Source organism: Bufo bufo, chromosome 1 (genome assembly GCF_905171765.1).
Source record: "Bufo bufo chromosome 1, aBufBuf1.1, whole genome shotgun sequence".
Classification (NCBI taxonomy): domain Eukaryota; kingdom Metazoa; phylum Chordata; class Amphibia; order Anura; family Bufonidae; genus Bufo; species Bufo bufo.
In genome coordinates this window covers 524117645-524145630 of record NC_053389.1, presented here as the reverse complement: position 1 = coordinate 524145630, position 27986 = coordinate 524117645, and the positions used below count along the sequence as shown (strand labels likewise).

At 44.4% G+C, this 27986-nt stretch overlaps 1 protein-coding gene and 1 long non-coding RNA gene across 2 annotated transcripts in view; one reads left to right on the top strand and one right to left on the bottom strand.

Annotated features, from left to right (window-relative positions):
• AASS (aminoadipate-semialdehyde synthase) overlaps positions 1–26845 on the top strand; it is a 77021-nt gene extending 50176 nt beyond the window's left edge. The window contains exons 17-24 of the mRNA XM_040411649.1: positions 3357–3465; positions 3577–3717; positions 9327–9494; positions 11094–11189; positions 22815–22930; positions 23276–23364; positions 23699–23875; positions 26277–26845. Coding sequence (XP_040267583.1) covers positions 3357–3465; positions 3577–3717; positions 9327–9494; positions 11094–11189; positions 22815–22930; positions 23276–23364; positions 23699–23875; positions 26277–26395 — 1015 coding nt within the window. The 3' untranslated portion in view covers positions 26396–26845. The remainder of the gene's footprint in view (positions 1–3356; positions 3466–3576; positions 3718–9326; positions 9495–11093; positions 11190–22814; positions 22931–23275; positions 23365–23698; positions 23876–26276) is intronic.
• On the bottom strand, positions 14407–27798 carry LOC120981877. The gene is made up of 3 exons (XR_005774804.1): positions 27454–27798; positions 24553–24554; positions 14407–14426 (listed from the first exon to the last, which is right to left on the bottom strand). It is a non-coding gene; the product is annotated as an uncharacterized LOC120981877 (long non-coding RNA).
• Positions 27799–27986: the final 188 nt, after the last annotated feature.

Here is a 27986-nt window from a genome sequence, read left to right as displayed (position 1 = left end):
CCCTTCATCTGTGAAAATTTAAAAAAAAAACATCCGAGAAATTGCTACACTATTAGGAGTAGCAAAATCTACAGTTTGGTACATCCTGAGAAAGAAAGAAAGCACTGGTGGCCTCAACAATGCAAAAAGACCTGGATGCCCACGGAAGACAACCGTGGTGGATGATCGCAGAATAATTACCATGGTGAAGAGAAACCCCTTCACAACAGCCAACCAAGTGAACAACACTCTCCAGGATATAGGCGTATCAATTTCCAAATCTACCATAAAGAGAAGAATATAGAGGGTTCACTGCACGGTGCAAGCCACTCATAAGCCTCAAGAATAAGAAGGCTAGATTGGACTATGCTAAAAAAACATCTTAAAAAACCAGCACCCTTCTGGAAGAACATTCTTTGGACAGATGAAACAAAGATCAACCTCTACCAGAATGATGGAAAGAAAAAAGTATGGTGAAGGCATGGTACCGCTCATGATCCAAAGTATACCACATCATCTGTAAAACACAGCGGAGGCAGTGTGATGGCTTGGGCATGCATGGCTGCCAGTGGCACTGGATCCCTAGTGTTTATTGATGATGTGACAGGACAGAAGCAGCTGGATGAATTCTGGGGTTTTCAGAGACATACTGTGTGCTCAAATCCAGCCAAATGCAGCCAAATTGATTGGTCGGTGTTTCATAATACAGATGGACAATGACCCAAAACATAAAGCCAAAGCAACCCAGGAATTTACTAAAGAAAAGAAGTGGAATATTCTTGAATGGCCAAGTCAGTCACCTGATCTGAACCCATAAGAGCATGTATTTCACTTCTCCAGGAATAAAAAAAAAAAAAGAAAATACTTAAATATTTTATAATAAATATATTCACAAATACCTTTCATTACTTATAATGGCTCGTTTTGTCTAGGGAGCAATCATTAGGAGAAATAAAATGGCCGCTGTCCTATTAGTCCACACAAAACCTGTCCTAATCACACAGTTGCTTTACAACACTGCGCTATAGTGCTGCCTCATCCTCCTCTCTGCTCTGCTTGTCAGGAATCATGATCCTGAATACAAGTGAATCTCTGTGGTAATGGAGATGATGAGGAGACATGAGAGGAGGATGAGGTGTGGCTAATGAGCAGCAGCATTTGTTTAGTCTCCATTACCACAGTGACACATTACCACAGCCAGTCCTGTCTGTCCTCTCTGTACTTAATGTCTACTCATGAACTAAATTCCCCAGAGATTCAGCTAAAGTTCTTATCATCTGTATTCAGGATCATAATCCCTGACAAGTGGAGAGCAGGAGGAGGATGAAGCAGCTCTTTACCTCAGTGTTGTAAAGTAACTTGTCCTCATGTGTGATCAGGACAGGTTTTGTGTGAACTAATGGGACAGCGGTCATTTTGTTTCCCCTGATGATTGCTCCCTAGACTAAACGAGCCATTATAAATAATGAAAGGTATTTGAGAATAGGTTATACCTAGTGCGCACGCGCGGGATCTGGCTGAGGAGAGCGGACGATTTCGGAGGCGGCACTGAGGTGAGGTAGGCGGCTCTATTGAAAGGGAGGGCGGCGATTTCTAGTCGGAAGGCGGCTGCAGCCGGGCACCCTGCATGATGAGACGTCCCCTTGGACACATTTGGTACGTGAGTCACAGGTTATAAAAACCATTTTTTTGGGCTAATAGAGCCACAGGCACATTTAATAAGGTCAGTTTCGGATTCAGGGTATTAGTAGGGACCTGGCCATATGTTTAGGTTATAGGCCTCAAATCTCATGACAGAATCCCTTTAAGTATTTTCATTTTCTTAATTCCCAGAGAACCCCTTTAAAGGGAGTCTGTCACCTCCATATGGCCATATACAGTGCGTACATGGCTCTGTAGCACACCTATACAGGATTGTAACAGTACCTTTTGTTCTTTTCTTTAGACTTGCACAAGCAGGAAAAACGAAGTTTAATCATATGCAAATGAGCACTCACAAGTGCCCAGGGGCGGTGTTCAGTGTGTAAGTGCCCAGGCTGCTCTGCCTTCTTTTCACTTTACTCCTCCCCACCCTCTGCCTTTGCCCGCCCTCCAAGTCTCTTGCCTCATCGATAGGGAGGACTAAAGTGAAAAGAAGGCAGAGCAGCCTGGGCACCTACACACTGAACGCCGCCCCTGGGCACTTGCGAGTGCTCATTTGCATATGAATTAAACTTCGTTTTTCCTGCTGGTGCAATTCTAAAGAAAAGAACAAAGGTACCGTTACAATCCTGTATAGGTGTGCTACAGAGCCATGTACGCACTGTATATGGCCATATGGAGGTGACAGACTCCCTTTAAAGACTCGCAGATAGAAAGGCCCACAAACAAACAGCACCTGAAAACCGCTGCAGTAAAGGCTTGGCAGAGCATTAAAACCATGAGTTCAAGACTTCTCAGCATAAAAGGCTTTTCATTTGGACAAACAACTCTGGAACTGTGTATATCATCTTATTTATCATGCAAACACAACAGATAAGCATTTTTCATAACTCCTGGGTAACTTCTGTTTGTGATTTTAAGAGAATTTGGATATAATATGTAGATAACAAATTTAAAGAGGACCTTACACCTATTATGACACTGTGAACTAACTATACAGACATGTGGAGCGGCGCCCGGGGATCTCACTGCACTTACTATTATCCCCGGGCGCCGCTCCGTTCTCCTGCTATGTCCTCCGGTATCTCCGCTCACTAAGTTATAGTAGGTGGAGATTACAGTCACTAAGTTATGGTAGGCGGAGTCTGCCCTTGTTCTGCTCTAGCGCTGGCCAATCGCAGCGCAGAGCTCACAGCCTGGGAGAAAATAACGATTGGCCAGCGCTACAGAAGAACAAGGGCAGACTCCGCCTACCATAACTTAGTGAGCGGAGATACCAGAGGGCATAGCAGGAGAACGGAGTGGCGCCCGGGGATAATAGTAAGTGCAGTGAGATCCCCGGGCGCCGCTCCACATGTCTGTATAGTTAGTTCATAGGGTAATAATCGGTGAAAGGTCCTCTTTAAAGGAGTTTTCCAAGATTTTCATATTGATGGCCTATCCTCAGAATAGGTCATCAATATGAGATCAGCGTGGGTCCGAATCATGGCACTCCTGCCGATCAGCTGTTTGAAGAGACCGCAGCCTCTTCCTAGTCACGTCACACTTGTCTGTCACATTGCCAGGGTGCAATTCGTTTATGAGAATAGGCCATCAAAATAAAAATCCTGAAAAGCCCCTTTAACAATCTTTTGATTAAGTGCAGAGTTCTCTGATTATTTTAGTGCCACTTGCATACAAACAGGTATTACTGAGCAGGAGAAAATGTGGCCAGTTATATTTGTATTTTGTTGTAGTGCGGAAGATGCTGGGATTACGATTGTTGGTGAAATGGGTTTGGATCCTGGTCTTGACCATATGTTGGCTATGGAATGCTTTGATAAAGCTAAAGATGTCGGAGCAAAGGTTATTATAATTTTATATTTATTTATTTATTCAGTCTTTTTGCTGGTCATCCTGACAAATGGATGTATGACATTAGCTGTTCTTGTTGATACAATTATTTGTTTTCTGCAGGTGGAATCCTACATATCTTTTTGCGGGGGCCTTCCAGCCCCTGAGTGTTCTGACAATCCACTGAGATATAAGTTCAGCTGGAGCCCTCTGGGTGTTCTCTATAACACAGTACAGCCTGCCACCTACTTAAAGAATGGAGAGGTTAGTGAAATGCCCCCTTATGTTTCTAACATTTATTTTAGGTCTTCAAAAGTTGCTGCCCGATCCCCTGAAGACGCCAGGTAGCTGGCGAAACATGTCGAGGGGCAGTGTATGAGGTGATTTTAATTACAAGGTGTACCTACCAAGTGCAATACATAAAAGGAATTAATAATCGCTAGGGATAATCTGGAGCTAGCGCGCAGCTACCGGACCATGAAATGACACATGTAATACAGCACTAGAATAGGGGAACACCTGCTAGTTTTTTAAAATTGTGGTTAGATAGGAATAATAAACTAAATCAATCATTAAAAGTTAAGTTTTATTAATAAGAAAAACACATGGCAAGATGAGGCAATTAGTAGTCAATGACTAAATGTAAATAAACAGTTTATATATACAACACCCATATCAAGGCAGGTTTCCAAAATGGTGAAGCATTTGAGCCCGAAGAAGGTCCCTGTTGAGGGAAGTGTTGGATTTTAATATATATGTATATATGCCTATATATTGGCCCTTTTGCATGGGCCAGTCCAGGTGGTAGGTGTATACATAGAGATGTATGTATGCCCCCTTGTCAGCATACATCTTTATGTATATAATATATATATATATATATACCCCCTGTTTTTATATATATATATATATATATATATATATATATATATTTATATATATATATATATATTTATATTATATATATATATATAAAAAATTTATTTATTGATGTGCCCCAAGCATCTATAAGTATATATGTTCAGTTAAACTGTGCCCAGAAGCTCCCATGGATTCCCCCCTCTGGAATGTGCCTGCTCTTGGGGGGGGGGGGGGGGGGGGAGAGAAAGAGAATTATGTCCAGTTTCGGCCTCTTCAAAGGACAGATGATCAATAAAGATACTATGCCCTTTGTCACCATCTCCGGCAGCGCGGAGATGGTATGCCTAACAGGGACATGAGAACAAAGGGTTCCCATGCCCCTGAGTGCCGCTCACCTCCGGCGCTGTAATTACAGCGCCAGAGATGTGCGATATCTCCACAGGCGGGAGGATCAAAGGATCCCCCTGCCTGGGAGCTCGGGCTGGTGCGGTGATGTCATATCACCGCACCAGCACACGTGGACCTGGCTTCAAGCGTGCGTGCGCATGCCTGCAGGGCGGGAAAATGGGAGCGAGCGCCGCAGGGTTTAAATACCCCAGTGGCACTGCGCTCTGCAGATCGGGACCCCCCTGAAGGAGAGCGCATCCGGCGCTCAGACACAGGACCACTGACACCCCCCCCCTCCCCCCTGAAGGAGAGCGCATCCGGCGCTAAAACTCTGAACCCCAGCAATGTGCGGCGCTTTGAAGACCAGAGGAGAGAGCGCAGGCAGCGCTGGGAAGGAAGGAGCTGCGCTAACCCACATACCCTGCACTTACCCGACCAGCTCAGATCCCAGGCAGCCCCAGAGAAGATAGAGAGAGGGAGCAGACAGTGCTCATCGCTGACAGAGTCGTGGATTGGCTGAGTATCCATGTCTCCTTCCCCTGCAGCAGTCCCTGTGTTAACCCCTTTAGTGCCCTGTTCCCCTGCTCTGCCCTGACACCCCTGCATTGCCCTGTCCCTGCAGAGCCCTGACCATTAACCCCTTCACTGCATGCTGCCCTGCCTCAGCATTAACCCCTGCTGAGCTCCTGTACCCTGGCAGACCTCTGCAGCAGTCCCTGTGTTAACCCCTTCACTGCCTGATCCCTGCTGCAGTCTGCTGCCCTGATAACCCCCGCCATACCAGGTGTTAACCCTTTCCTGGGTTACCCCTTGCCCTGCCTTTCCCAGAACCCTGTGTTCCTTCACCTGCATGTATTAACCCCTGCAGTGCCATAATTGTGTGTTTTACCCCTTGTACCCCGTAGGGACAGTGAGTAGCCAGGCGGGTGGGTTACCGATATTTGTGTGTATGTAAGTGTATTATTGTAATTGTAGTTAGATCCTGAGGAGGACTTGGGACTGTGTTAGCGTAGTTAGGACCGTATTAGTGTGTTTGTTTACTTATATTGCTGTGTGCTGCTATAAATATATATATCTATTCCATTGATTATATTTATATTTATATATATATATATATATATATATATATATAATTATAAGCAAATATTAAACTGTGACGTATAGTGTGTTAATAAATACCTTTTATTTAAGCAGTGTGTAGTCTTTTGTAGTAGTAAGGCGCCACAACAATAGCCACAGGTAGTTCAGTGTAGAGTAAGGTAATCAGTAGTGTTTGTTTATTTGGGCATAAATAGGCGGAGTCATCACTAGATGACTCACGCCTATTTATTAATATTAATTATTGAGATTTGCATAAATAGCAATAATTAATATCCCCTTTAACAGTCCCCTAGGTTCAAATCATTGCTAGCAAAGTACTGTTCCTACTCTTTTTGTTTGTTTATGTAGGATTAGATCTTTTGGCAGTGGTCATCATAGTGTACACCCAGTCTCTGATGTGTTAGAGGAATGTGTACGCTTCTGTACTAAGGAGCTGTATGACACTTGTGGGCGGCCATCCAGGCTCCATACATGAGACCCCAGCCGGCATTAACACCTGGCAAGGTCCATCAAATAATGGACAGAGGGAGAGCTCATTGCTGTTTATATAGCATTCAAATCCTCCTTCAGAAGACACTGCTGTGTACAGTACCTACATTGTGCAGTTTTGTGCAGTAACGTTTGGGTTTCTGATGCTTCTCCAATGCTGTTTGATATGTTTTAATTCTTATATTGCCTTTCTTTTACCATAACTTTGCTGGGTCTGAAATTTTGGGCACTGGTTCATGAACGACAGGAACACTAGCAGTGAACCAAAGACTGCACTGCTATTAAAGAGGACCTGTCACCTCTCCTGACATGCCTGTTTCAATAGCTTCAAACATTTCCCATGTAATAATTCTGGAGCATCTATTCTTATGGCTCTATGTTGTACTATTCCTGTGTTATTTCTACTAGACGTTATGAAAAAATTGCTATTAGCCTTCAGTAAGGGTACAGAGGGGAGGTAACCAGTTGGGGGGGTGTACCTGCACAGTCTGAAAATGGCAGCACTGATTGGATAGAGTCAGACTGTGCAGGTACACCCCCCAAACTGGTTACCTCCCCTCTGTACCCTTACTGAAGGCTAATAGCAAATCATTCATAATGGCTAGTAGAAATAATAAAGGAATGGTACAACATAGTCATAAGAATAGATGCCCCAGAATTGTTATTACATGGGGGATGGATGAAGCTATTAAAACAGGCATGTCAGGAGAGATAACAGGTCCTCTTTAGGTGGATCTTTATTACACCCAATAGCAATGCCAGCTGATTGGTCCCAATTAAACAGAAAACAATAGGTACAGCAGCACTCTTTTCAGAGGCCAGGTGCAAGGTCCCTGTAAGGTTTTTGGATGAAAAAAACATCCACTAAAACAAAAGTACTGTAGCAAGGCAGCACTCTGGACTTCCAGTGAAACAAAGTGGATCTTTATTTTGGCAGCACCTGGCTGTCCTTAAATTGGCAGCTGGGCTCTGCAGAGATGTCTGTTTTTGGGATCTTAAGCTTTGTGCTGTGCTGGAGGGCTGAGATCCGCATGCTGGGGAAACGGGCCCCCTAAAGCCTGCTGTGGACTACTGGAGGCAGAACTGCCAGCAAGGTGACTTGTGTTATATGAACTTTCCATTGTGTGTGAATTAACACCAAGACTGCAAAGTTACGTGCTGTTTTGTGCAATTGCCTCAAGTGTGAATAAGCACTGATGTTTTGAGTTAAGAACTTGTATTTTGCATCCATACTGCACCCGCTTACCCCATCTACCAGAGCGAAACCCCACAATATATAGTATAAATTATAAAAGTTCTGTAAATGGACAAAAAAAGTTTTAGGTTTTTGTTTCATAATGTTCAGCATCAAGAAATACAATAATGCAATAAACACATTTATTTCTCAAACACTTAAAAAGGCTGCGTTCACACTTCAGTTATTTTCCATTAGTTATTGTAAGTCAAAACCAGTAGTGAAACCTACTCAGAGATCCGGTATAATGATTTGATTTATACCCATTCTGTGTTTTTTGACCCGCACCTGGTTTTGGCTCACAATAACTGATTGAAATAACTGAAGTGAGAACTCAGCCTAAGCTATTTATGAGAGGATTGAGGCGATTCATGCTGATACTGTAGAACTTTACTATATGGCGACCCTCTCTTGCCTCTCTTTAGTCTTTTAATACACATTATTATATTTCTAGTGACCACCAGAGTGGATTCTAATCTTTTAGGAACTCCAACTGCCCAATTTTTGATCATCATGATCTGCCTTTGTGACATTACTCCTCAAATTAATATTTGGACTTTCTCTTTGGACCTTTTGTTAGCTTGTTGTAATGATTTAGTGTGGTCGTGTTTTAATGACCACATAGGTTTACTGTACTTTTACAAGTGTTTTGCTCGTTTATCAGGTGATTGGCTGCACTTTTAGATGGGAACGAGCGTTCGCAAAAACGTTTGTCTCCAAAAAACTGCCCGACTATCGTGCTGTGTAAACCCGCCATTAATAAACATCACAAAACAATAGACAGATGTAATTCATCCCGAACAATAATTTTTTTTGCCAGTCTTGATCTCCCTGTGCTAGAGTGAGATGCACTTAATTTGTTAGGAGGCATGCCTCTTAATAAATTAGCCACATATGTGGCCCTCTGTACGCCAGCAACTGAAACCAGCTAGCGGCTCGTGTAGACCTGAGCTATAAGTTTTATGCCAGTTTCTGATGTAAATTGTAGTAAATCTATCATCTAATGGCCCCGCCCTCTCCCTCTAGGCCCCACCTCCTTTTAGAAAAGTGACGAGAAGCAGAAAAAGTTGCAAATTAGGCCCCTTTTTGGTGGAGCTAATGCTTAAAGTGGTTTTCCGAGACTTACGGTAAATACTGATGACCTTTCGTCTAGATAGGTCATCAGTATCTGATCGTTGTGAGTCCGAAACCTAGGACCCCAACCAATCAGCTGTTTGAGAAGTCAGCGATGCTCGCAGTAGTAGGAGCAGCTCAGTCCCATAGAAGTAAATGGGGCTGGGCTGTGATACCAAGCACAGCCCTATACAATGTACGGCTCTGTGCTGCTGCCTTAGCAGGGAGAAGGTTGTGGCCGCTGCCTGCTCAAACAGCTGATCCGCAGGGGTCCCGGGTTTCGGACCCCCCACGATCAGATACTGATAGTCTATCCTCTGAGTAACCTATTCAAAGGGCAAGTCATCAGTAATTAAATCTCGGAAAACCTTTTTAATTAAATATCCCCCTTAGTATCTTGGGTACCATTTGCCTAGCTGACTTTCCCATTTCATAATATGTCAAGTGCCTAAAACACCATCATAAGTTTTAAAGAGAATCTTGATGCAGTACTTGAACTAATATCAGTAGGCACTTTAATATATGGCATTTAATTTGTAATATCTTGTAATAAAATAAGTATTATAAAAAAACATGAATGAAAGGGTCTAATGCCTATGCAGCATATGACATTTTTGCTGCTGCCATTTGCTAGATGTTCGAGAGCCATTGCCATTTATGTTTTATGTGCTCCTTTCTCTTTTTGTAGGTGGTTAATATTGCTGCTGGGGGCGCATTGCTTGAGTCCGTCACAGACATGGACTGGTTTCCTGGCTTGAATTTAGAAGGCTTCGCTAATAGAGATAGTACAAAATATGCGGAACCCTATGGTATTCAATCTGCGCATACCTTAATGAGAGGAACTCTGAGATACAAGGTGAGTGCTGACTCTTGAAGAGGATTTGTTATATCCTTGTTAGGCTCTAAAAATGTCACTAAATTATCTTACCTATTTATTGCCCTTTGAGACTTTTTCTAGACATTTTATTGAAGTGTTAACAAGTTCATTGGATGAACTAGCAGATTTTGTTGAAGGTTTGACAAAAACATATTTATAACACCTGTCAATGTGAGATCACATGAAGGGAAAATGTACATGATTCATTACTCAGGTCAGCAGAACCCCAAATGAATATTATTGAGCAGCCATTATGATTATGAAACCCAAATAAAAGTCAGGAGGGTCACATTGTGAGTTGTTAGATGTAATATATGTAGTATCCTTTAGAAGTGATTTATGCTAAAACAAAAAGAATCGGTATCTTGATGACAAGTGTTCTTCACCCTCTTAATCTAAAGGGCGCCATTTCCCACAGTTTGGAGAGTACCATGTATGTGCGGCTCGTTCCTGGCCAGTCACAGTGACTTCGCCAGACACTAGAGCTGTCACTCAAAGGGGAGGCAGGGTTTACTAGTGAGAACCAGGGCACAGGCATAAAGTTAGTTTTTTTTCCTTTGGCTACTAAAGTTTTCCCCTAGTCAGCATTGTCAATGCATTATTTGCAGTAAAAGACCTGATAGACTTCCTTTAAAGGGGTTGTCCGAGTTATGAAAAAAAAATATTATAGCACTGAAAATCTGATGGTCAGCAATATATAACTAAGCTAAGAAAGTTTTATGCAAAAAATATATATATATTTCCTCATTTCCATTGGTTCATTTCTGGCCCTTTGTTTACATGCAATAAACACAATCTATGCCCCTCCCCCTGCTCTGCTAAGGGAGTGAATACAAGTGCTGTCCTGAGTGACATGTCTGCCTGCTGGGAGACTCAGCAGCATGTTGTATGTGTAGGACTACAAGTCCCAGCTGTACAATGACACTGCTAATACACACAGGATCTTCCCCCTACCTTCTTGTGCAATGCTCTCTAGTCCTTCAGCTCCTGTGCCCAGAATTGTCACTGCTGCAGATACCCAGTGTGTGCAGCTGAAGGGGTTAAGAATCCTAGGAGAGAGCCGGCAGTGAAGGGGGGCGTGGCCAGCACAGTGATGTCTCATTTACAGGCTTGTAAACGACCTTTATCAGAGCAGGGAGAGAAGCTGACATCACAGGTCATGTGAGAAACCAGCCACTGGAGATAAAGTGAGTTAATTGGAAAGCTGTTACATTTGCCCAGTTAGGAACATAGAACAAAAAAATAACTCGGACAACCCCTTTAAGGCCTGACAGCGAAGTGAGGTTTCATTGCTTTCATTTGTCTGGAAGCTCATTGAGATATTTGATCACTTTGTACATGGCAGAGACATTTCTGTACCTGAAAGTCTATTCCATATGCACATACAGTACATGGATTCTTATTTTTGCATTTAAAAATTCTTAGTACAACAGATGTTTTGAGCATAAAACACGACCACGAGTGTGATGGCAGGTTAGCAATAGGGTTCTGCAAACCCTTCTGTTCTTATAAACAATAGATTTCATTAGGTGAACTGTAATATGTTGTGTTACAATGCAGGCATTTTTACTTTTGCAGGGATTTGCTAAAGCAATGAGTGGGTTTGTGAAATTGGGATTAATAAACGCTGATCCCTGTCCTTTGCTCGCTGTAGATGCCCCAACAATAACATGGGTAAGTGAGCGTTCCATGCAGTGATGCTTGTATATAATGTAGGCTGTGGAGCTAACAGTTTTCTCTGGAGCGGCATATATCAGCTCTGCAGTGGTGGAAGCCTTGTGTTATGGAGTCCCAGCACTTGTCAAAGGAATCATTCTTTTTTTATCCAATTCAGGCAGGACAGCCTCTTCAAGGGCCACAACACACATAGGTTTTGCTCTTATATTTTTTGCTATAGAAATGAAGATTAAATAATGCCTGAATAAAAACAATTACTTGTAGTAACATGCAGTATTGCATGTTTTACAGAACACCACAGACAAAAAAAAGGCACCAATTAGAAGACAAAAAATGTGGTCAGCGAGTAAAGCTTTGTGCGTCCTGCATTTTATTATTCCCATAAACTTTCAGTTAACAAGTGGTACTGGTGTTTTTGCAGAAAAAAACACTGTGTGACTGAAATGCCACTAAAAATGTAGAGGTTCAGATAAACTCCACAAAGTGTGTGAATCCAATGTTAGGGTGTTATTACACGTGCAGATTGAGCAGCGCTTACCGCTAATTTACAGTTTATCCAAACTTGTTACATGGAAGAAAGGTGCAGTACAGGTGCAGCCCAGCAATTGTTAGCAACCAAGGTAGGACTAGCACGTCTGGGTACTAGAGAACCCAATCTCTCATGCAATAATGCATCCCTAACAAATCAGTGCACCTAGGGTCCAGCAGAAGACAATTTTATTTGGAGCTGACCTCAGAAAAAATAGCCACTAGATATCCTATCTTGACAGGATGGGCCTTCAAAATCATTTTCCTCTGGTTAGCCCAAGGAACTTCAGTCCGACGCTGGCAGTAACAACTGGGCAATACCCATGGCTGAAGTTGCACGTGTAGTAGTAATACCCCAATAGTAGAATGATTATAATTAGAGATAATCCCTACCTACAGATTCTGTGTAGATTGCCCTTGTCAGAATATCTGAAAGACTCAGTAGTTCAGACACTGCAGTACACACTACTGGAGATGGAGCGGCAGCCAGTTTGACAGATACTCCTTGCTGTATGAGGGTTTGTATTTTGCGGGAATTTTGTGGGAGTTGTATTCTTTTTAATACTATGATATAAAATATAATATAAGACTATAATATAAAATGTATTGAAAAATTTAAAAACGGTCGTGGAATGGATAAAAGAATGCATTTCTGCCGTTTGATTTTGGGCTTTGTTTTAACAGAATTCACTGTGCAGTAAAAATGACATTACCTTTATTGTGGGGGTCCATACGATTACAACAATACCAAATTGATACATTTTACCACGACAGATATATCTGTCGTGGGCAGGGCATGTATAGATCAGGTTCACAAGGTATCCTGCTGCGTAAGCAACATGTGTTGGCTGTATAATACAGCAGACACCCAGGCACAGGTGCCAGGACTTGGGATAACTCCAACCCCGATCATTTAATCCCTCAAATGCCGTTAACCCAAACTATGTGGTTTATAAAATTATATTATTCAAAATTGGAGGTATTTTGTTTATGGTCTATACATACTGCTTTCTGTAGTTCTGTAGACCCATTAATTTATTTTCTCGCCCAGTTTCCTTGGGGGACACAGAAGACCTTGGGTATAGCTCATCTCCCTAGGAGGCGTGACACTAAGTGAAGACTGTTAAGCCCCTCCTCCACAGCTATACCCTCAGCCTGGAGAGAGAGACTGCCAGTTTTTTGCTTAGTGTCCAAGGAGGCAAGACACTCCCTGCTCTGCAGGGCTGGTTTCTCCTTGTTTAAATTTTAGATTTTTACTTTTTTCTTTTCTTTTTGTTCCAGATCATCAGGGACAACAGAGACGCACTAGACCTCTCTGTTTCTCCCGGGGTTGAGCTGCGCCAGTGCCGGTCACCCGCACGGCTGCCTCCCCCACAGAAGGCAAGGTGGATCAGGGCAGCCCAGCTCCCCTACATCCCGCCAGCGCAAGGGTCGCCCGCACGCCAAGTCCCCCTTCCAGCGTCCTGCCACTACGGTGCCAGTAGCTGAAGGGGCGACCCTGCTGGAACGGACCGAGGGTGAAGACGTCTATGGTGAGAGATTGGCTGCTCCAGCCCAACGTCCCCGTCCCCCCCGGTCTCCTGCGTGCCTGACCCTATACTGGGCCTATGGACCCTTCTGTCCCTGCTAGACCTAGGCTGGCCCCTGGGCTGCCGCAGGGCGACATTCTGCTCCCTCTCTCCTGGCCTCCATAGGTCATTGGCACCCTTCTCCCTACAAGAAGAATGCCTGGGGAGCTGCAGTGGTCCGCAACTAGCTGCCCCTGACGGAGGGGTTATGCAGGCGTCCCACCCTCACAGGCACCCGGTCTCAGGGTCCCCCTCCCTCTTACCGGCTACTGCTTCAGGGCCAGAGCCTTGCTGCTCCTGACCCTCCTCTGCCCTCACGGGCACCGGCCCAAGGGCAAGGTGGTTGTGGCTGTTGGCCACATGGTGCGCTGTTATAAGCCAGGGCCCGCTCCATGGGTAAAATGGCTGCCGAGCGCAGGGTCCTCGCTTCTGGGCAGCGGGGTGGGCACCCGCGGCCTGCAATATGAGCGCTATGCTTCAACAGCCCCAGGCCGACCGTCGGAACATTCCGGTCGGCCGGGCACCGCAGGCTTTACGGCCGCGATCCCGGCGCTCTATCCGGGTCCCCGGCTCTTCCGGCCCGCGGGGTGGGCACCCGCGGCCGGCATGTGCATGCGCCACTTCGTTCCCCGGCCGGTACATGAATACTGTGCGGCCCCGGTCAGCCGGGCGCCGCTAATAATTTAGGCCCCGGCTTCACGGCCTACAATTACTAGGCCGCAAAATTCCGGCCTCTGTTGGAGGGGGCTGGAACTTCTCCAGGCGGGAATTCTTCCCGCCGGGAGGTTCCCCCGCCCCCAGGGGATCGCAGCGCCGCCCTCCAGGCCGGATCCCTGTTAACCCTTTGGGTACAGGCCGGCTTCAGATGGCCTGTATGGGTGCCCCCAGGGGATCGCAGCGCCGCGGTACAGGCCGGCTTCAGATGGGCCTGTATGGCTGCCCCCAGGGGATCGCAGCGCCGCCCTCCTGGCCGGATCCCTGTTTAACCCTTTGGGTACAGGCCGGCTTCGGATGGGCCTGTATGGAACCCCCCAGTGCTCCTGTAGGTGGCTCCCCTTTCTGTTATATATATATATATATATATATATATATATATATATATAAAAATAAAAAATAAATTTTTTTTTTATATATATAACTTGTGGGCTGCGCAGGACGCTGCAGCCTCATGTCAGTACATGCCCCCCTTCCCTAGGCGGCATGTCGCACTCCCCGGCTGCGGCGCTGCCAGGGTCATTTTACTCTCCTAGCCCTCTCTCACGATACGGCGCTGGTCAAGTGCATGCGGCCCTTTCTGTAGGCAGCATTCGTCACCCTCTTCAGTTATGGTACTGCCATGTGCGGGACCCCCCTCCTGGGCGGGATACTGTACTCTCCCCGGCTACGGTTTGGCCTTGTGCATGATCCCCCTTTCATTGGCGGACTACTGCAGTTTCACCGGATACGGTGCTGGCCATGTGCACGACCTCCTTCCATAGGCGGAACGCTACACTCTCACTAGATTCGTTGCGATCTGTGCATGATCCCTTTTTTCTTAGGCGGAATACTGCACTCTCACCAGATACGGTGCTGGCCATGTGCACGATCCCTTTCCATTGGTGGAACGCTGCACTCTCACTGGATTCGTTGCCGATCATGTGCGTGACCCCCTTCCATAGGCGGAATGCTGCACTCTCTGATTTCGCTGACGCCCATAGGCATGACTCCCTTCCGTGGACGGCATTTGGCACTCTCACTGGATTCACTGCCAGCCATGTGCATGACCACTTTCCATAGGTGGTATGATGCACTCTCATTGGATTTTCCCTGTGGCGGCATACATACACTCCCTCGGTCGGTGATGTTCTCTCGCCGGTACGTTGTTGGCCATGTGCATGAACCCCATACATGGCGGGGTGCTTGCACTCTCACTGGATCCGCTGCCGGCCATATGCATGGACCCCTCTTCCGTGGGCGGTGTACGCACTCTCACTGGATTCGCTGCCGGCCATGGGCACGCCTCCTTCAGGTGACATGCACACATTCTCACCGACTGATCGCACTCTCCCTGGATGCGATGCTGACCGTGTGCATGACCCCCCCCCCTCTTTTCTGGGCGGCATACTACACTCTCACCGGATACGTTGCTGGCCTTGAGCATGGCCCTCTAACATGGGTGGAACGCTTGCGCTCCCATTGGATACCGTGCTGGCCTTGTGCGTGACCACCCCTCATTCCATGGGCGGAATTTTGCACGCTCACGAGATCCAAGGCTGTCCTTGTATGTGCCGTATTGGACTTGCACATGTTCCCCTTCATTGGGAGTAGTTACACTCTCACGAAGTTTCGGTGTTGGGTGAGTTGTTGCACACTCACTTAATGCTAGGATAGCCCTGTGCATGTCCCCCTTTCACTAGGTGGACCTCCTGCATTCCTGCTGGATACTGTGTGGCTATGTGCATGGCGCCCTTCGGGGCGAAGTATGGTATGCCCTACTTCTCTGACGTAGGTACGGCCTTGGGCATTCCCCCCTTTTTTTTTTGGGGCGGGCTTTTGCACCCTTGCCGACTGCAATTTGCCAGGTACATTTCCCCCCTTTCGGGGCGGTCAGTTTTGCGTTCCATCGCATACCATACTAGTCTTGTGCATATCTCCTTTTCAGTTTGCACTTTGCACTTCCGTAGATACTGTGGCACTCTGGCTGGCCTTCGCTGAGTGATATTTTGGCAGTGAGTGGACGTTTTTGTGCGTTGTTTGGGCCGTGTATACCTTCTCGTCCCGTAGGTGGGTTGGCCTTCTCACTGCTTACGGGGCTACTCGTACGTATCCCTCCTTTCCTCCTGCGACATATTTTTTTCTCTTGGGAGACGGTGTTTGCAGCAAGCCTTGCACTATTCTCTAAAGAGATCATTCTGTCCACCTGTGTAAGCCTAAGGTGTTGTCCAACAAACAATAAATGAATGCCTTATATATAAGTAGACGGCCTCTACCTGCTCGCTACTGCTCCGAGCTGGGCGGTGCTCATTCATTTCGTTGGCCCTTCCGCCGGGGAGTGTTCGTGGTTCCTAGACACGTACCCATTCGTCTTCCCGCAGCATTGTTTCCCTGCGCTAGTGGTCACATGGTTGAGAGTGCTGTCTGCAGCGCCCTTCGCATTCTATGTTGGCTCTGGCGGGACTACGGTCCCCTCGCCTACTACTATTTCCTTCTACCAGGTTCGGGCCGCTCTTCTTGGGAAAGGTCACCCAACTTCTCTTGGGTGCTCGCTTACCCAGGTCCGGAGGACATCCACCTTGAGTTCTTCAGGATATTCGCCTTCTGCGAAGCGGTGAACCGGGCGTCTCAGTGTAGCGGGGTTCTGCTTTTGAGCTGTCCTATGGCTTCTCTATGCCCACTCCTCCTTTCTTTTGGAGGGTGTTATCCCGGCCTCTGTCTCGACTGCCTTTTCTCGCCGGTTCTGTTTGGCTCCCACTCGGTACGGATCTCTCCGATGTGGCTTCTGTTCCGGCCACGCTTCAGAGGATGTTCCTTCTCTGCCCTCCCCTCTGGGAAGAGCATGGTTGTTCAAGGGGATGGTTCTGGTGTCTTGTCCACACTGACTGTACTAGCTGTGTACCTATCTAACGGGTCTACCGCGTTCTGTCCTCCCGCTGGGTGCAGATTGCGTTTTTTTCTATTCTAGGCAATGTTTCTGCTATGGATTTACCTTCTCGGTAACTTGGGAGGACTACCATTTAGTCCGTCTTCCTGTGGTGGCTACATCGGCTTGGGCTTTAGCCTGTCTTGTCCTGGCATCGGGCGGTTGCTGGGCGGACCCTTCGGTTCCTGTCCGTCTGCTCCCCCACTCCGGGTGGATACGGGACAACATTGTTCGGGGCCGACGGGACCAGTTCTACCGACCGTTCTGCCCGTGTTACTGATCATTGGGTTTTCGCCCGCTTGCCCAGGCAACTCTAGTGAGCTCGCTAGTGTTCGCTTCTAGCCGAGTTTTTCGTCCAGGATCTGTGGTAGGACTTAGGACTTTACCTGGGGTTCTGTGGGAAGCTGGGCGTTCCCCCACTCTGCCTTTCTCTCTCCATGGTTCTGTCTTTCTCCAGCCCGGCCTGGACCTGGGGCTGGGACTCCGTTGCTTGAGGTATCAAGTGTCGTTCCTGTCCTTCCTCTTTCAGCGTTCCCCGACCCTCTGGGCCTGTCAGGAACTTCTTCCATGGAGCGGCTCTTGGGTTCCTTTGTACTGCCCTCCGTTACCGTCCTGGGAACCACATACTGGGCTCTTGGCGCTCCAATTTTTCCTTGGAGCCGTTACAGAAGTCCTCTCTACTCCTTCTGTCCTGTACGGTTGGGTTTCTGTAGCCATCGTGTCTCTGACTGGTGCCTGAGTGGCGGCCCTTCTTGTTCCGAGCCTTCTGTCTTCCCCCAGGACAGGGCTGTTCTCCATTCCGTCTCTTCCTTCCTTCTGAAGGTGGTGTTTGTCCTTCATTTCATTGAGGCAGTCGTCCTCCCCTTCCCACCCCCGGGAACGGACACTTCACCGATTTGGACGTTGTTTGGGCCTTGCAGTTTTTTACTTGGAGATCTCCGACTCTTGTCGACGTTCGGTCTCTTGTGTTCCCAGGAGGTCCGCGCAAGGGTTGAGGGCCTCCAGGGTGGCTTTCCTCCGCTTTCTCAGTGTGGCTCTTGCTGTGGTTGTCGCACCAAGGGCAGGGTTCTGCTTTTGGTGTCACCATTCATTTTGCCAGAGCTGTTGGTTTTTCCTGGGCCGGAGGCATTAGGCTTCGGCCATGCATTTGTAAGGTGGTCACTGGTCTTCCTTGCACACCTTACCGAGTTCTACAGGGTGCATACTCGGCCTTCGGCGTATGCTGCCTTGGGCCGCCTGGTCTGCAGGCAGCGGTTTTTTGTTGCCTTCGGGTGCTTCGCCTTGGTGCTGTGGTCCCTCCCCCTTTGGACTGCTTTTGAACGTCCCAAGGTCTTCTGTGTCCCCCAAGGAAACTGGGCGAGAAAACGAGATTTTTGTATAACTTACCAGTAAAATCTCTTTCTCGCTCTTTCCTTGGGGGACACAGCACCCACCCATTCTTTGTTCTTCTCTGACTGTTTCCGAGTTTGTTTTACCCTTTGGGTAGTTGGCTTGTTGGTTCCACTTTTTGGACTTTGCCTTTTCTCACTACTTAGACACGCAACTGGCAGTCTCTCTCTCCAGGCTGAGGGTATAGCTGTGGAGGAGGGGCTTAACAGTCTTCACTTAGTGTCACGCCTCCTAGGGAGATGAGCTATACCCAAGGTCTTCTGTGTCCCCCAAGGAAAGAGCGAGAAAGAGATTTTACTGGTAAGTTATACAAAAATCTCGTTTTTATTTTTTCGTTTCCATCATAGTCAATCAGGGATGTGAATTTTAGGAAAGGGGAGTGAAGGGTTTTCAAAGATTTTTATTTTAATTTTTTTTTTTTTTAACTGATGACCTGTCCTTAGGATAGATCATCAGTATCTGAATGGTGGTGGTCTGACACCCGGGATCCCCGCCAATCGGCTATTCCAAAAGGCAGCGGCGCTCCTGTGAGCACCGCGGCCTTCTCTATGTTTTTCCTAGGCTAGTGATATCATGTTGATCGAGTGAATGGGGCTGAGTGCAATACCAAGCATAGCCGCTATACAGTGTACTTTTTCTTCTCCAGACAGGCAGCGCCCCTTTGTCTTTTGAGAGGATTTTGTATGGGCTATTTATATATTTAAATGTTAATTATGAAGCCTCTTCTCAAGACTAAATACATTTCGTTTTTTTTTAGTCTTTCCTCATATTGTGGTGCTTGAACGTTGTGAAGCCTTCAGTATTTGCCATATTTCTGCATATATTTTTCCAAGTCCTAAAAGTAGATAAAGATGTTAAAAATATTAGAATTGGTCATTTATTTATTGAGGAAAATGATCCAGTATTACATGTGAGTTGTGAAGGTATCTGGTGTGAACCCCTTGTGCAGAAACACACGTAACTGCAACTAAACCTTTCCAGTAATATTTGATTAGTCCTTTACATCAGCTTGGAGGAATTTTAGCTCATTCCTCCATACAAAACAGCTTCTACTCTCTTATGTTGATGGGTTTCTTCCCATGAGCTGCTTGCTTCAGGTCCTTCCCCTACATTTCTATTGGACTACAGGACTTTATTTGGCTGTTCCAAAACTCTAACTTTAGTCTTGAACTGTTCTTTTGTAAAATGACTTGTGTAGTTACGGTTCGTTCTCTTGATATTCAGCTCACGGAAAGATGTCCTGACATTTTCCTGTAGAATTTGCTGATATAATTGACAAGCTGCCCTAGCCCAGATGCAGCAAAACAGGCCCAAACCATGGTACTACCACCATTGTGCTTTATAAATGGGATGAGGTTTTTATGCTGAAATGCAGTGTTTTCCTTTCTCCAAACATAAAGCTTCTCATACATACCAAAAGTGCTATTTTGGTCTCATTTGTCCACGAAATAGTGAGGCACATTTATTAAGACCAACATTTTAGACTCTGGACTTAATAAGCCCCTACGCTAGCGGTCTATCGCCGAAGTTATGTAGAGGCGCCGGTCTCTACACAACTTCAGCGTTTCCACCGCCGCAGCCTCCATTCTGTCTTACATTTAGACCATTTTCTATGCCTAAACCAGGCGTAGAAAATAATGAATGAGACAGGCTTCCTGGCCCATCCCCGCCCACACAGTGCCCCCTTTTTAAACTTGGCGTAAGCGGGAAAAAAGTTGCAGATTCTGCAGCAACATGGAGTGTGACAGAATCTGCACCAGATATAGGCCACAAAAATGGCGTATATCTGTTCATAAATTACCCCCATTGTTCCAGTGGTCTTCTACCATGTCATGGTGATCTTTAGAAAGCTGCAGATGGGCAGCAATGTTCTTTTTGGAGAGCAGCGTTTTTTTCCTTTTCCTGCCATGCACACCATTTTTGTTTAGTGTCCTCCTGATGGTGAACTCATGAACATTAACATTAGCTCATGTGAGAAAAGCATTAAGTTTCTTGGAGATTACATTGGGTTTCTTTATGACCTTGTGGACTGTTACATATCTTGCTGTTGGATTGATCTTTGTTAGTCGACCACTTCTGGGCAGGGTAATAATTATCTTGAATTTACTCCAATGGGGATTGGTGGAGTGTAAACTCTTTAGAGATGGTTTTGTGACCTTCTCCAGCCTGATCAACAGCTCGTCTTCTAAGGTCCTCAGAAATCTCCATTATTCGTGCAATGATACATTTCCACAAACTTGTTTTGAAGATCCATGTTTTTTAAATAACAGATCGCCCATTCACACCTGATTGTCATCCCATTAATTGAAAACCCCTACTCTAATTTCACCTTCAAAATATCTGCTAATCTTAAAGGTTCACATACTTTTGCCACCCACAGACATGTGATAATTGATCATTTTAAACTGGTGCCCAAAGCTGAAATGCATATTTCAAATAGGACCACACCAAATCTTTGTAAGGCGGTAGTATTATGTCCCTATCCCGCGAGTCCATGCCTCGTTTAATACATGACAATATCCTGCTTACTTTAGAAGCCTAGACTCTTAGGCCCCTTGCAGACGAGCGTGTCCGGATGCGTCCCGGTGCATTGTGGCAAACCCGCGCGAGTAGGTACGCAATTGCAATTGATTGCGTTCCGTTCCATTCAGTTTTTATTGCAGAAGTTCAGGTTTGGGTAACTTCAAGGTTGTGTAGATTGTATTATTTCCCCTTATAACATGGTTATAAGGGAAAATAATAGCATTCTGAATACAGCCGGCATCTCTTCTGTCTTCATCTGTGAGGAAAAGGACCTTTGATGTCACTACGCTCATCACATGGTCAGTCAACATGATCCATCACCATGGTAATGGATCATGTGACGAACTATGTGAACGTAGTGAAGTCATCAAAGGTCCTATTCCTCACAGAACAAGACAGAAGAGATGCCGACTGCGCAAACAAGTGGATTAAGGCGAGTTAAATTATATAATGAATATTTTTTTTAACCCTATTTTACTTAGCATTCTGTATTCAGAATGCTATTATTTTCCTATATAACAGTGTTATAAGGGAAAATAATAATGATCGGGTCCCCATCCCGATCATCCCCTAGCAACCGTGCGTGAAAATCGCACCACTCCACTTGCTTGCGGATGCTTGCGATTTTCACGCAACCCCATTCATTTCTATTGGGCCTGCGTTACGTGAAAAACGCACAAAGAGGAGCATGCTGCGATTTTCACGCAACGCACAAGTGATGCGTGAAAATCACCGCTCATGTGTACAGCCCCATAGAAATTAATGGGTCCGGATTCAGTGCGCGTGCAATGCGTTCATCTCACGCATTGCACCTGCGCGGAAATCTCGCCCGTGTGAAAGGGGCCTTAGTCTATGATCTACACGTACACTCATTAGTGAGCTGTGTGAGGTCTTGTTTTTTTACAGCCCAAACTGTAGTTTAGGGTTCATATGACTTTTTAATCACTTTATTACATTTTTTTGGGGAGATGTTATGACCATAAAGCCAGTCATTCTGACATTGACTTTTTTTACCACGTTTACAGTAAGGGATACATAATATTTTTGTAGTTATGTTTACTTTACATAATCTATATTTGTTTCATTTTATACTAGATGTTTTCTAGTTATATTTATTTTCTTTACATTATTATGTACTAAATGGAAAAAGAGGGGTGCTTTTGAATGTTTAAATATTTTAGTAAATTTTATTGACCTATTTAAAATGTTGAACCTGTAATCCTTTGATCGCTTACTAATACACCACAATAATCATAATTTGCAGTGTGTTGTGACTAGCCTCTGGCACTGTATAGTTGGAGTACTAAGATGGGAGGAATGTTGACCCTCACTAAACCTCGGCTGCCATAACAGTGACAGACGGGTGTTTAGTGATCGTGTATTGGTGTGGCCAGATGGTTGACAGTGAGCCCTTTCCCACTGTCTAACCACCTGTCTGTGGTGCTGACCATAGGCTTCAGCATCTAAAGCGGTTAATTGGCCATAATTGGATTTATCTCCAATTATGGTAAAGAAGGTGGTTCATATTCTCTTTAGAGCATTTTTGATTAGTCAACTTTACCATCATAGAGAGCACTGTGAGACACTGTCAGTGTTTGTGACCTGCTAAAAGTCCCATCATAAACGACTGTTGACATTGATTCAAGTCTGTCGGATGAATAATGTGTTACTACTTTCATAATCTTACTCTATTATCTATACTGAATTTTTGCTGGTATAGAGGTTTTTCAAAGGAGGTTGTGTTTTTTTTATTTATAATGCTTTTAGTTTTGTCTTTCGGTCCATTTTCAATGTCATTATATCTCATTCTCCAGTGCTTGCATAAACTTCTCCATAATATACCTAAAGACCTTCGTGGTCACCTTGTCAGTGAAGATATAATTTAGGTGCATAGTTTTCATTCATGTTCATCAATGATCAATGGCAGTATATCATGTGTGTATATCTTGTATGAATGGAAATGAGCTAAAATATATTTACTATTCCAATATGTAGAAAGAGCTCATCTGCCATCTGCTGAAGGTACCAGCCACAACCAGTCTGGACCACGTTAAGGAAGCCGTATATAATAAAGTAGGAAAGAATGACAGCAACATGGAGGCTGTGCAGCGGTAAGAGTGATGCTTTCTAGTTCAAGCCCATTCAGAATATTTTCTAGAGGAATGTTTGTGTTTGAGCAGTGAAGCTTGGGGTAAAAGTTGAAGGTGTTATCTTAGCTGGGAAAGCAGTTTTTTTTATGTGTTTATCATTATTAAAGACATAAAATGGCTCAAACTGTAGTGGTTACCTATGCCTGCTGTTGGAAAAATGTAATAAGAAGCCTTCAGCATTTAACTGTCCTTTACCTGACATCTCACTATAAAATAACTGGTATATGAATGTCATAAAGGTAGGTCTGTCTTAATTTGCATTTCTGTAATTGTATCAGCAATTGCTTTTGCGTTTTGTCTGAATAGGTTTGGATTACTAAATGATGAACCAGTGCCCGTAGCACAATCGATCGTTGATTCTCTGGCTCAACATTTGGAGATCATGCTTTCTTACGGTAGGTTTGAACTCCACCTCATTTTGAACTTCAGACATTAAAGAAATATCTATTACGATTTGTGGATAAACCATGGCTCCTCCATGCCTGTCTGAAGTTGTTTGATTTTTAAAACCAGCTCCTGATGTCATTGACACATTTTGGAAAGAAAGATGAGCACTACATAAACATTAGACTTTAACCTATGCTGACACACCAGAGCTTGGTTTAACTGTAACAATAAAGAATAATTTTTGAAATGGAAGTTTCTGAATAACTGTTGAAGCCAACACAACATGTAGTTCTTCCAGGTTGTTATTCAGTCCAGTGACCACTGCTATTTTTACCTTCTCAGGTCCAGGAGAGCGTGATATGATTGTTATGAGAAATGACGTTGGCATCAGGCATCCGTCTGGACATCTGGAGTCCAAAAACATTAGCTTGGTTGTGTATGGAGAAGTTAATGGCTACTCTGCTATGGCAAAAACTGTAGGATACCCAACAGCTATTGCTGCCAAAATGGTTTTGGATGGTGGGTAAAAGCATATTTCTTGGCATGCCGCTCGATAACCATTGTGTTCTTCTCTTATATCCTCCAACACATCACTGTTTAGCCCTTCTATTTCCTGTTATAACATATAACAACCCACACTGCTAATAGAACTTAAAGGGGTTGTACAGGCAGTATATATTGATAACCTTTCGTTATCAATATCTGATCAGTGGGGTTCTGACACCTGGCATCCCCGCCGATCAGCTGTTTTAAGAGGAGGAGGCGCTTGATTTGAGTGCTGCTTCCTCTTCATTACACTGTCCTCTCCCTTGCAGTAGGGCCGAAATGTAATGACACATTACACTGCACCGCCGAAACGTGGAGCGCCGCCTCCTCTTCAAACAAAAGCTGATCTGTGGAGTTGCTGGGTGTCGGACCCGCGCTTTCAAATATTAAATATCAAATATTGATAACTTGTCTTAACCATAGGTCATTAACATATATGGCCTGCACAACCTCTTTAATGTAATGCCTAGCTTAATATAAAGAAGTAAACCGAATTCTCTAGGATATGGTGGAAGCCTTTGTATAGGCTATCGCGTACATTCAAACCATAATTCAGATGCTCTCCAAGCAACACTTAAAGGGCATCTGTCAGCAGATTTGTATCTATAATACTAGCTGACCTGTTGTATGTGCGCTTGGCAGCTGAAGACATCTGTGTTGGTCCAATGTTCATATGTGCTGAGAAAAATTATGTTTTAATATATGCAAATGACAGGGCTAGGCAGTGAAAACGTCATCATGCCTTATCCTGTCAATCAAAGTGCAGAGTGCGCACCAGTTGCAGATAGAGCTGAGCCTCTAGGTATAACGGCAACGTCCCCGTTGCTACTAGAGGCTCATTTTGCATATACTAAGGCAGTAGTGGCAAACCTATGGCACGGGTGCCAGAGGCGGCACTCAGAGCCCTCTCTGTGGGCACCCGCACCCTGAAAAAAAGTCTATGGTGTACCAATATGCCTTAGACTTTTCCTGCCATTCATCAGTACAGGGCGCACTATGAACAGCACAAGCAGTGCATTGTATGTAGGCTATTATAGCTAAATGATAAAGTACTTGGAAGATATACTATATTGGTATTCAGGTTAAATTGCTGTGTTGGCACTTGGCAATAAATAAGTGGGTTATGGGTTGCAGTTTGGGCACTCGGTCTCTAAAATGTTCTCCATCACTGTATTAAGGCATCATTTTTCTCAGCAATGCGGGCAGATATGAACATGGGACCAACACAGATGCCTTCAGATGCCAAGCACACATGTAACAGGTCAGCCAGTTTCATAGGTACAAATCTGAGGACAGATTCCCTTAAAGCTGCCCATACATGAGAGGAAATTTGGTCACAGTAGCCACTTTTGGCCATTTCATCTGACCAGTTTTCCCTCATGATGCTGGTTGGATAGTTCATATGAATGATCACACGGAGGCAACATTGTGGTCGATCATTGTTATGTGTGTGGCCAGCTTAAACAGTAACTAAACTTTTAAGGATTTTTTTTAAATGTCCCTAATGCCCTAATAATAATTTTTAGAATGTATTTTATTAATTGATTTTGTATTTTTACTAGAGATATTCCCCCCCTAAAGTGCAGATTTGCTGTGTGCTTTAAATTCACTATTCTCTACACTGCTGACTTCTCAGCGGTGTACAGTCTACACTTTATGAATGGGGTCACAGAGAACGGAGTACGGGCCTCCTGTCTGTTCCCCCCCAGGGTTTACTAAATGCTGGCATAGCATATGGGTACCCTGTAACCATGTGCTATGCCAGAATTAGCTGAGTGGAGCAGGCTCGTGTCTGTGTGCCTGTTTCACTAAGCTAAGAGCTGACATGCAGGACTCTTCGCTTAACGAAGCCGGCACAGGCAGAAGCCCGCTCTGCTAATCCTGGCATACCATGTGGTTACATGGTACCCATGTGCTATGCCAGCATTTGGTTAACCTCTGAGGCACAGGCAGGAGTAGCAATGTGTTCTGCATTCTCTGCGGCCCCATTTATAAAGTGCAAGTCAACGGTGTGGAGATTAGTGAATTTTAAGTGTGGAGGAAATCTGCTCTTTAGGGGGAAATATCTCTAGTAAAAATACAAAATCCATTAATAAAATACATTAGAAAAATTATTATTAGGGACGTTTTCGAGCTCTGGCCTTAGACCCTTAACTCTCCTGTCTGAACTCTGTCCTGTCTTCACATGCTTTTAGAATGTATATTGTCATTTCAAGCATGTAGAAAATGTCTAATCTGATTTGGTTGGCTGGGTATGGGCATCATGTCGGCCATATCAAACAGCTATGAATCCTAACCTATGATACTCTTAGCTACTTGTACATTTAAAACATGAATTTAATGATGATTTTTTTTTTTTTTTTTCTCCCCTCAGGTGAAATTGAAGACAAAGGCTTGGTCATCCCATTGACCAAGGATATCTATGGACCAATTTTAGAACGAGTTACAGAAGAAGGCATTTTCTATAATACCAAGAGCACATTTTCACTTTAATTATATTCCTTATCTACTGCACTGGATTACACATCATCAGTGTATACAGGGGTGAATGTTTTACAACCAAAAGTACCAAAAACCTGATTGTATTGTAAACTAGGTGCACACTAAGTGAATCAAAGGTCTCCATACATGGGTAATATACTAGGTCTCGTGTATCACAACTGCCTAATAGAAAAACTGGCCTTATTGCCTGTAGCAAACAAAATTTCACTTTGTCGCATAGTTTAAGATCGTAAAGCTGAACAATTCTGTTATGGGATAGAAACATTTTGGAGACTTTTGAATTTCCCTGTATATCTGCCTTACTGCACAGTGAATAACCAAAATACGTTCCATGTGCCAAATATAAAATCTGTGATCTTTTTAGATATGAATGTAAGAAACTATTCTGTCCATAAGCATAAGGAGATAAATGAAGCTGAAGTAATGTGTTGTAACTAAAGGAAAAAATGACCTCCAACTAGGATCTAAAGGCAAATGATCACTGATCTTCATCCTTTCATGTGTGACACCAGTCATGGTCCTGTCTGAATCCACTAAACACCTATTGTATCTTCGGTTGTATCTTATGTCAACAAAAAGATGCAAAACTGAAACCCTTAGCTACCTCCACAGTGAAGTCCTTTGTAGACCTTTCTATGGCCCAAGAGCAGTATTGAAAGAGTTGTCCAGCTCATATCATTATAAATGGTCAGAATGGGGAAAAAAAGTCCTCGCCTGTTCTGCTGCTTTCTGGGTCCCCACTGGTCTCGACTTCTTGGTCTGTCTTGACAAACAGAGTGACCAGTTAGCTAATCACTGCTCACCGCTGCGCCCAATTATTGTGATCATTTCCTGTGCGTCAAGAGGGACCAGAAAGTAGAGACCAGCAAGGCTCAGGAACAGTAGCAGCTGGGGATTGGTGCATGTTTGCATTTGTCAGTGACTGTGCACACACAGTGTATGATTTGATTATTATTATTTTATATATATATATATATATATATATATATATATATATATATATATATATATATATATATATATATATATATATATATATATATATATACACACTAATACTGTAGATCGTTTGATATTTTGTCATGTAAACTGAAATAGGTAATGTCCCCACTCTTTCCTACGAGCATATCCCAAAAGATGCATATCTACATTTTGCAATCACTGCAGTTTTGTAAAATTAATCTTTTCTGCTGTTGAGGAAGCGATTTACTATAAATAAGTGATATGCTGCAATACGAATTGTAATTTTTATGAGATATAGTATCCTTGTGCATGTTTTGCAGATTTTCTGGAAATTCAGTTTGCAAAACGAGAAAGTAAGACCAGGTCTATTTATATCTGTGTGTCCTGTCTGTGGCTTTACAATATTAATAAACCTACTATACATGTGTGCTTTCCTACATGAAGCTTCCATAACTCAATATAGATGATCCAGAGCCCAAGGGCAGATGTGCTACACCTTCCTGGTGACTACAGTAGTACAGTAATTGTTGGTAACTAAACCTTATTACTGCCTCTGGCAATATTTGCTGATCATTGCCCTGTCTGATTGTGCCACCAGTCACCAAATGAAATAGGTGAC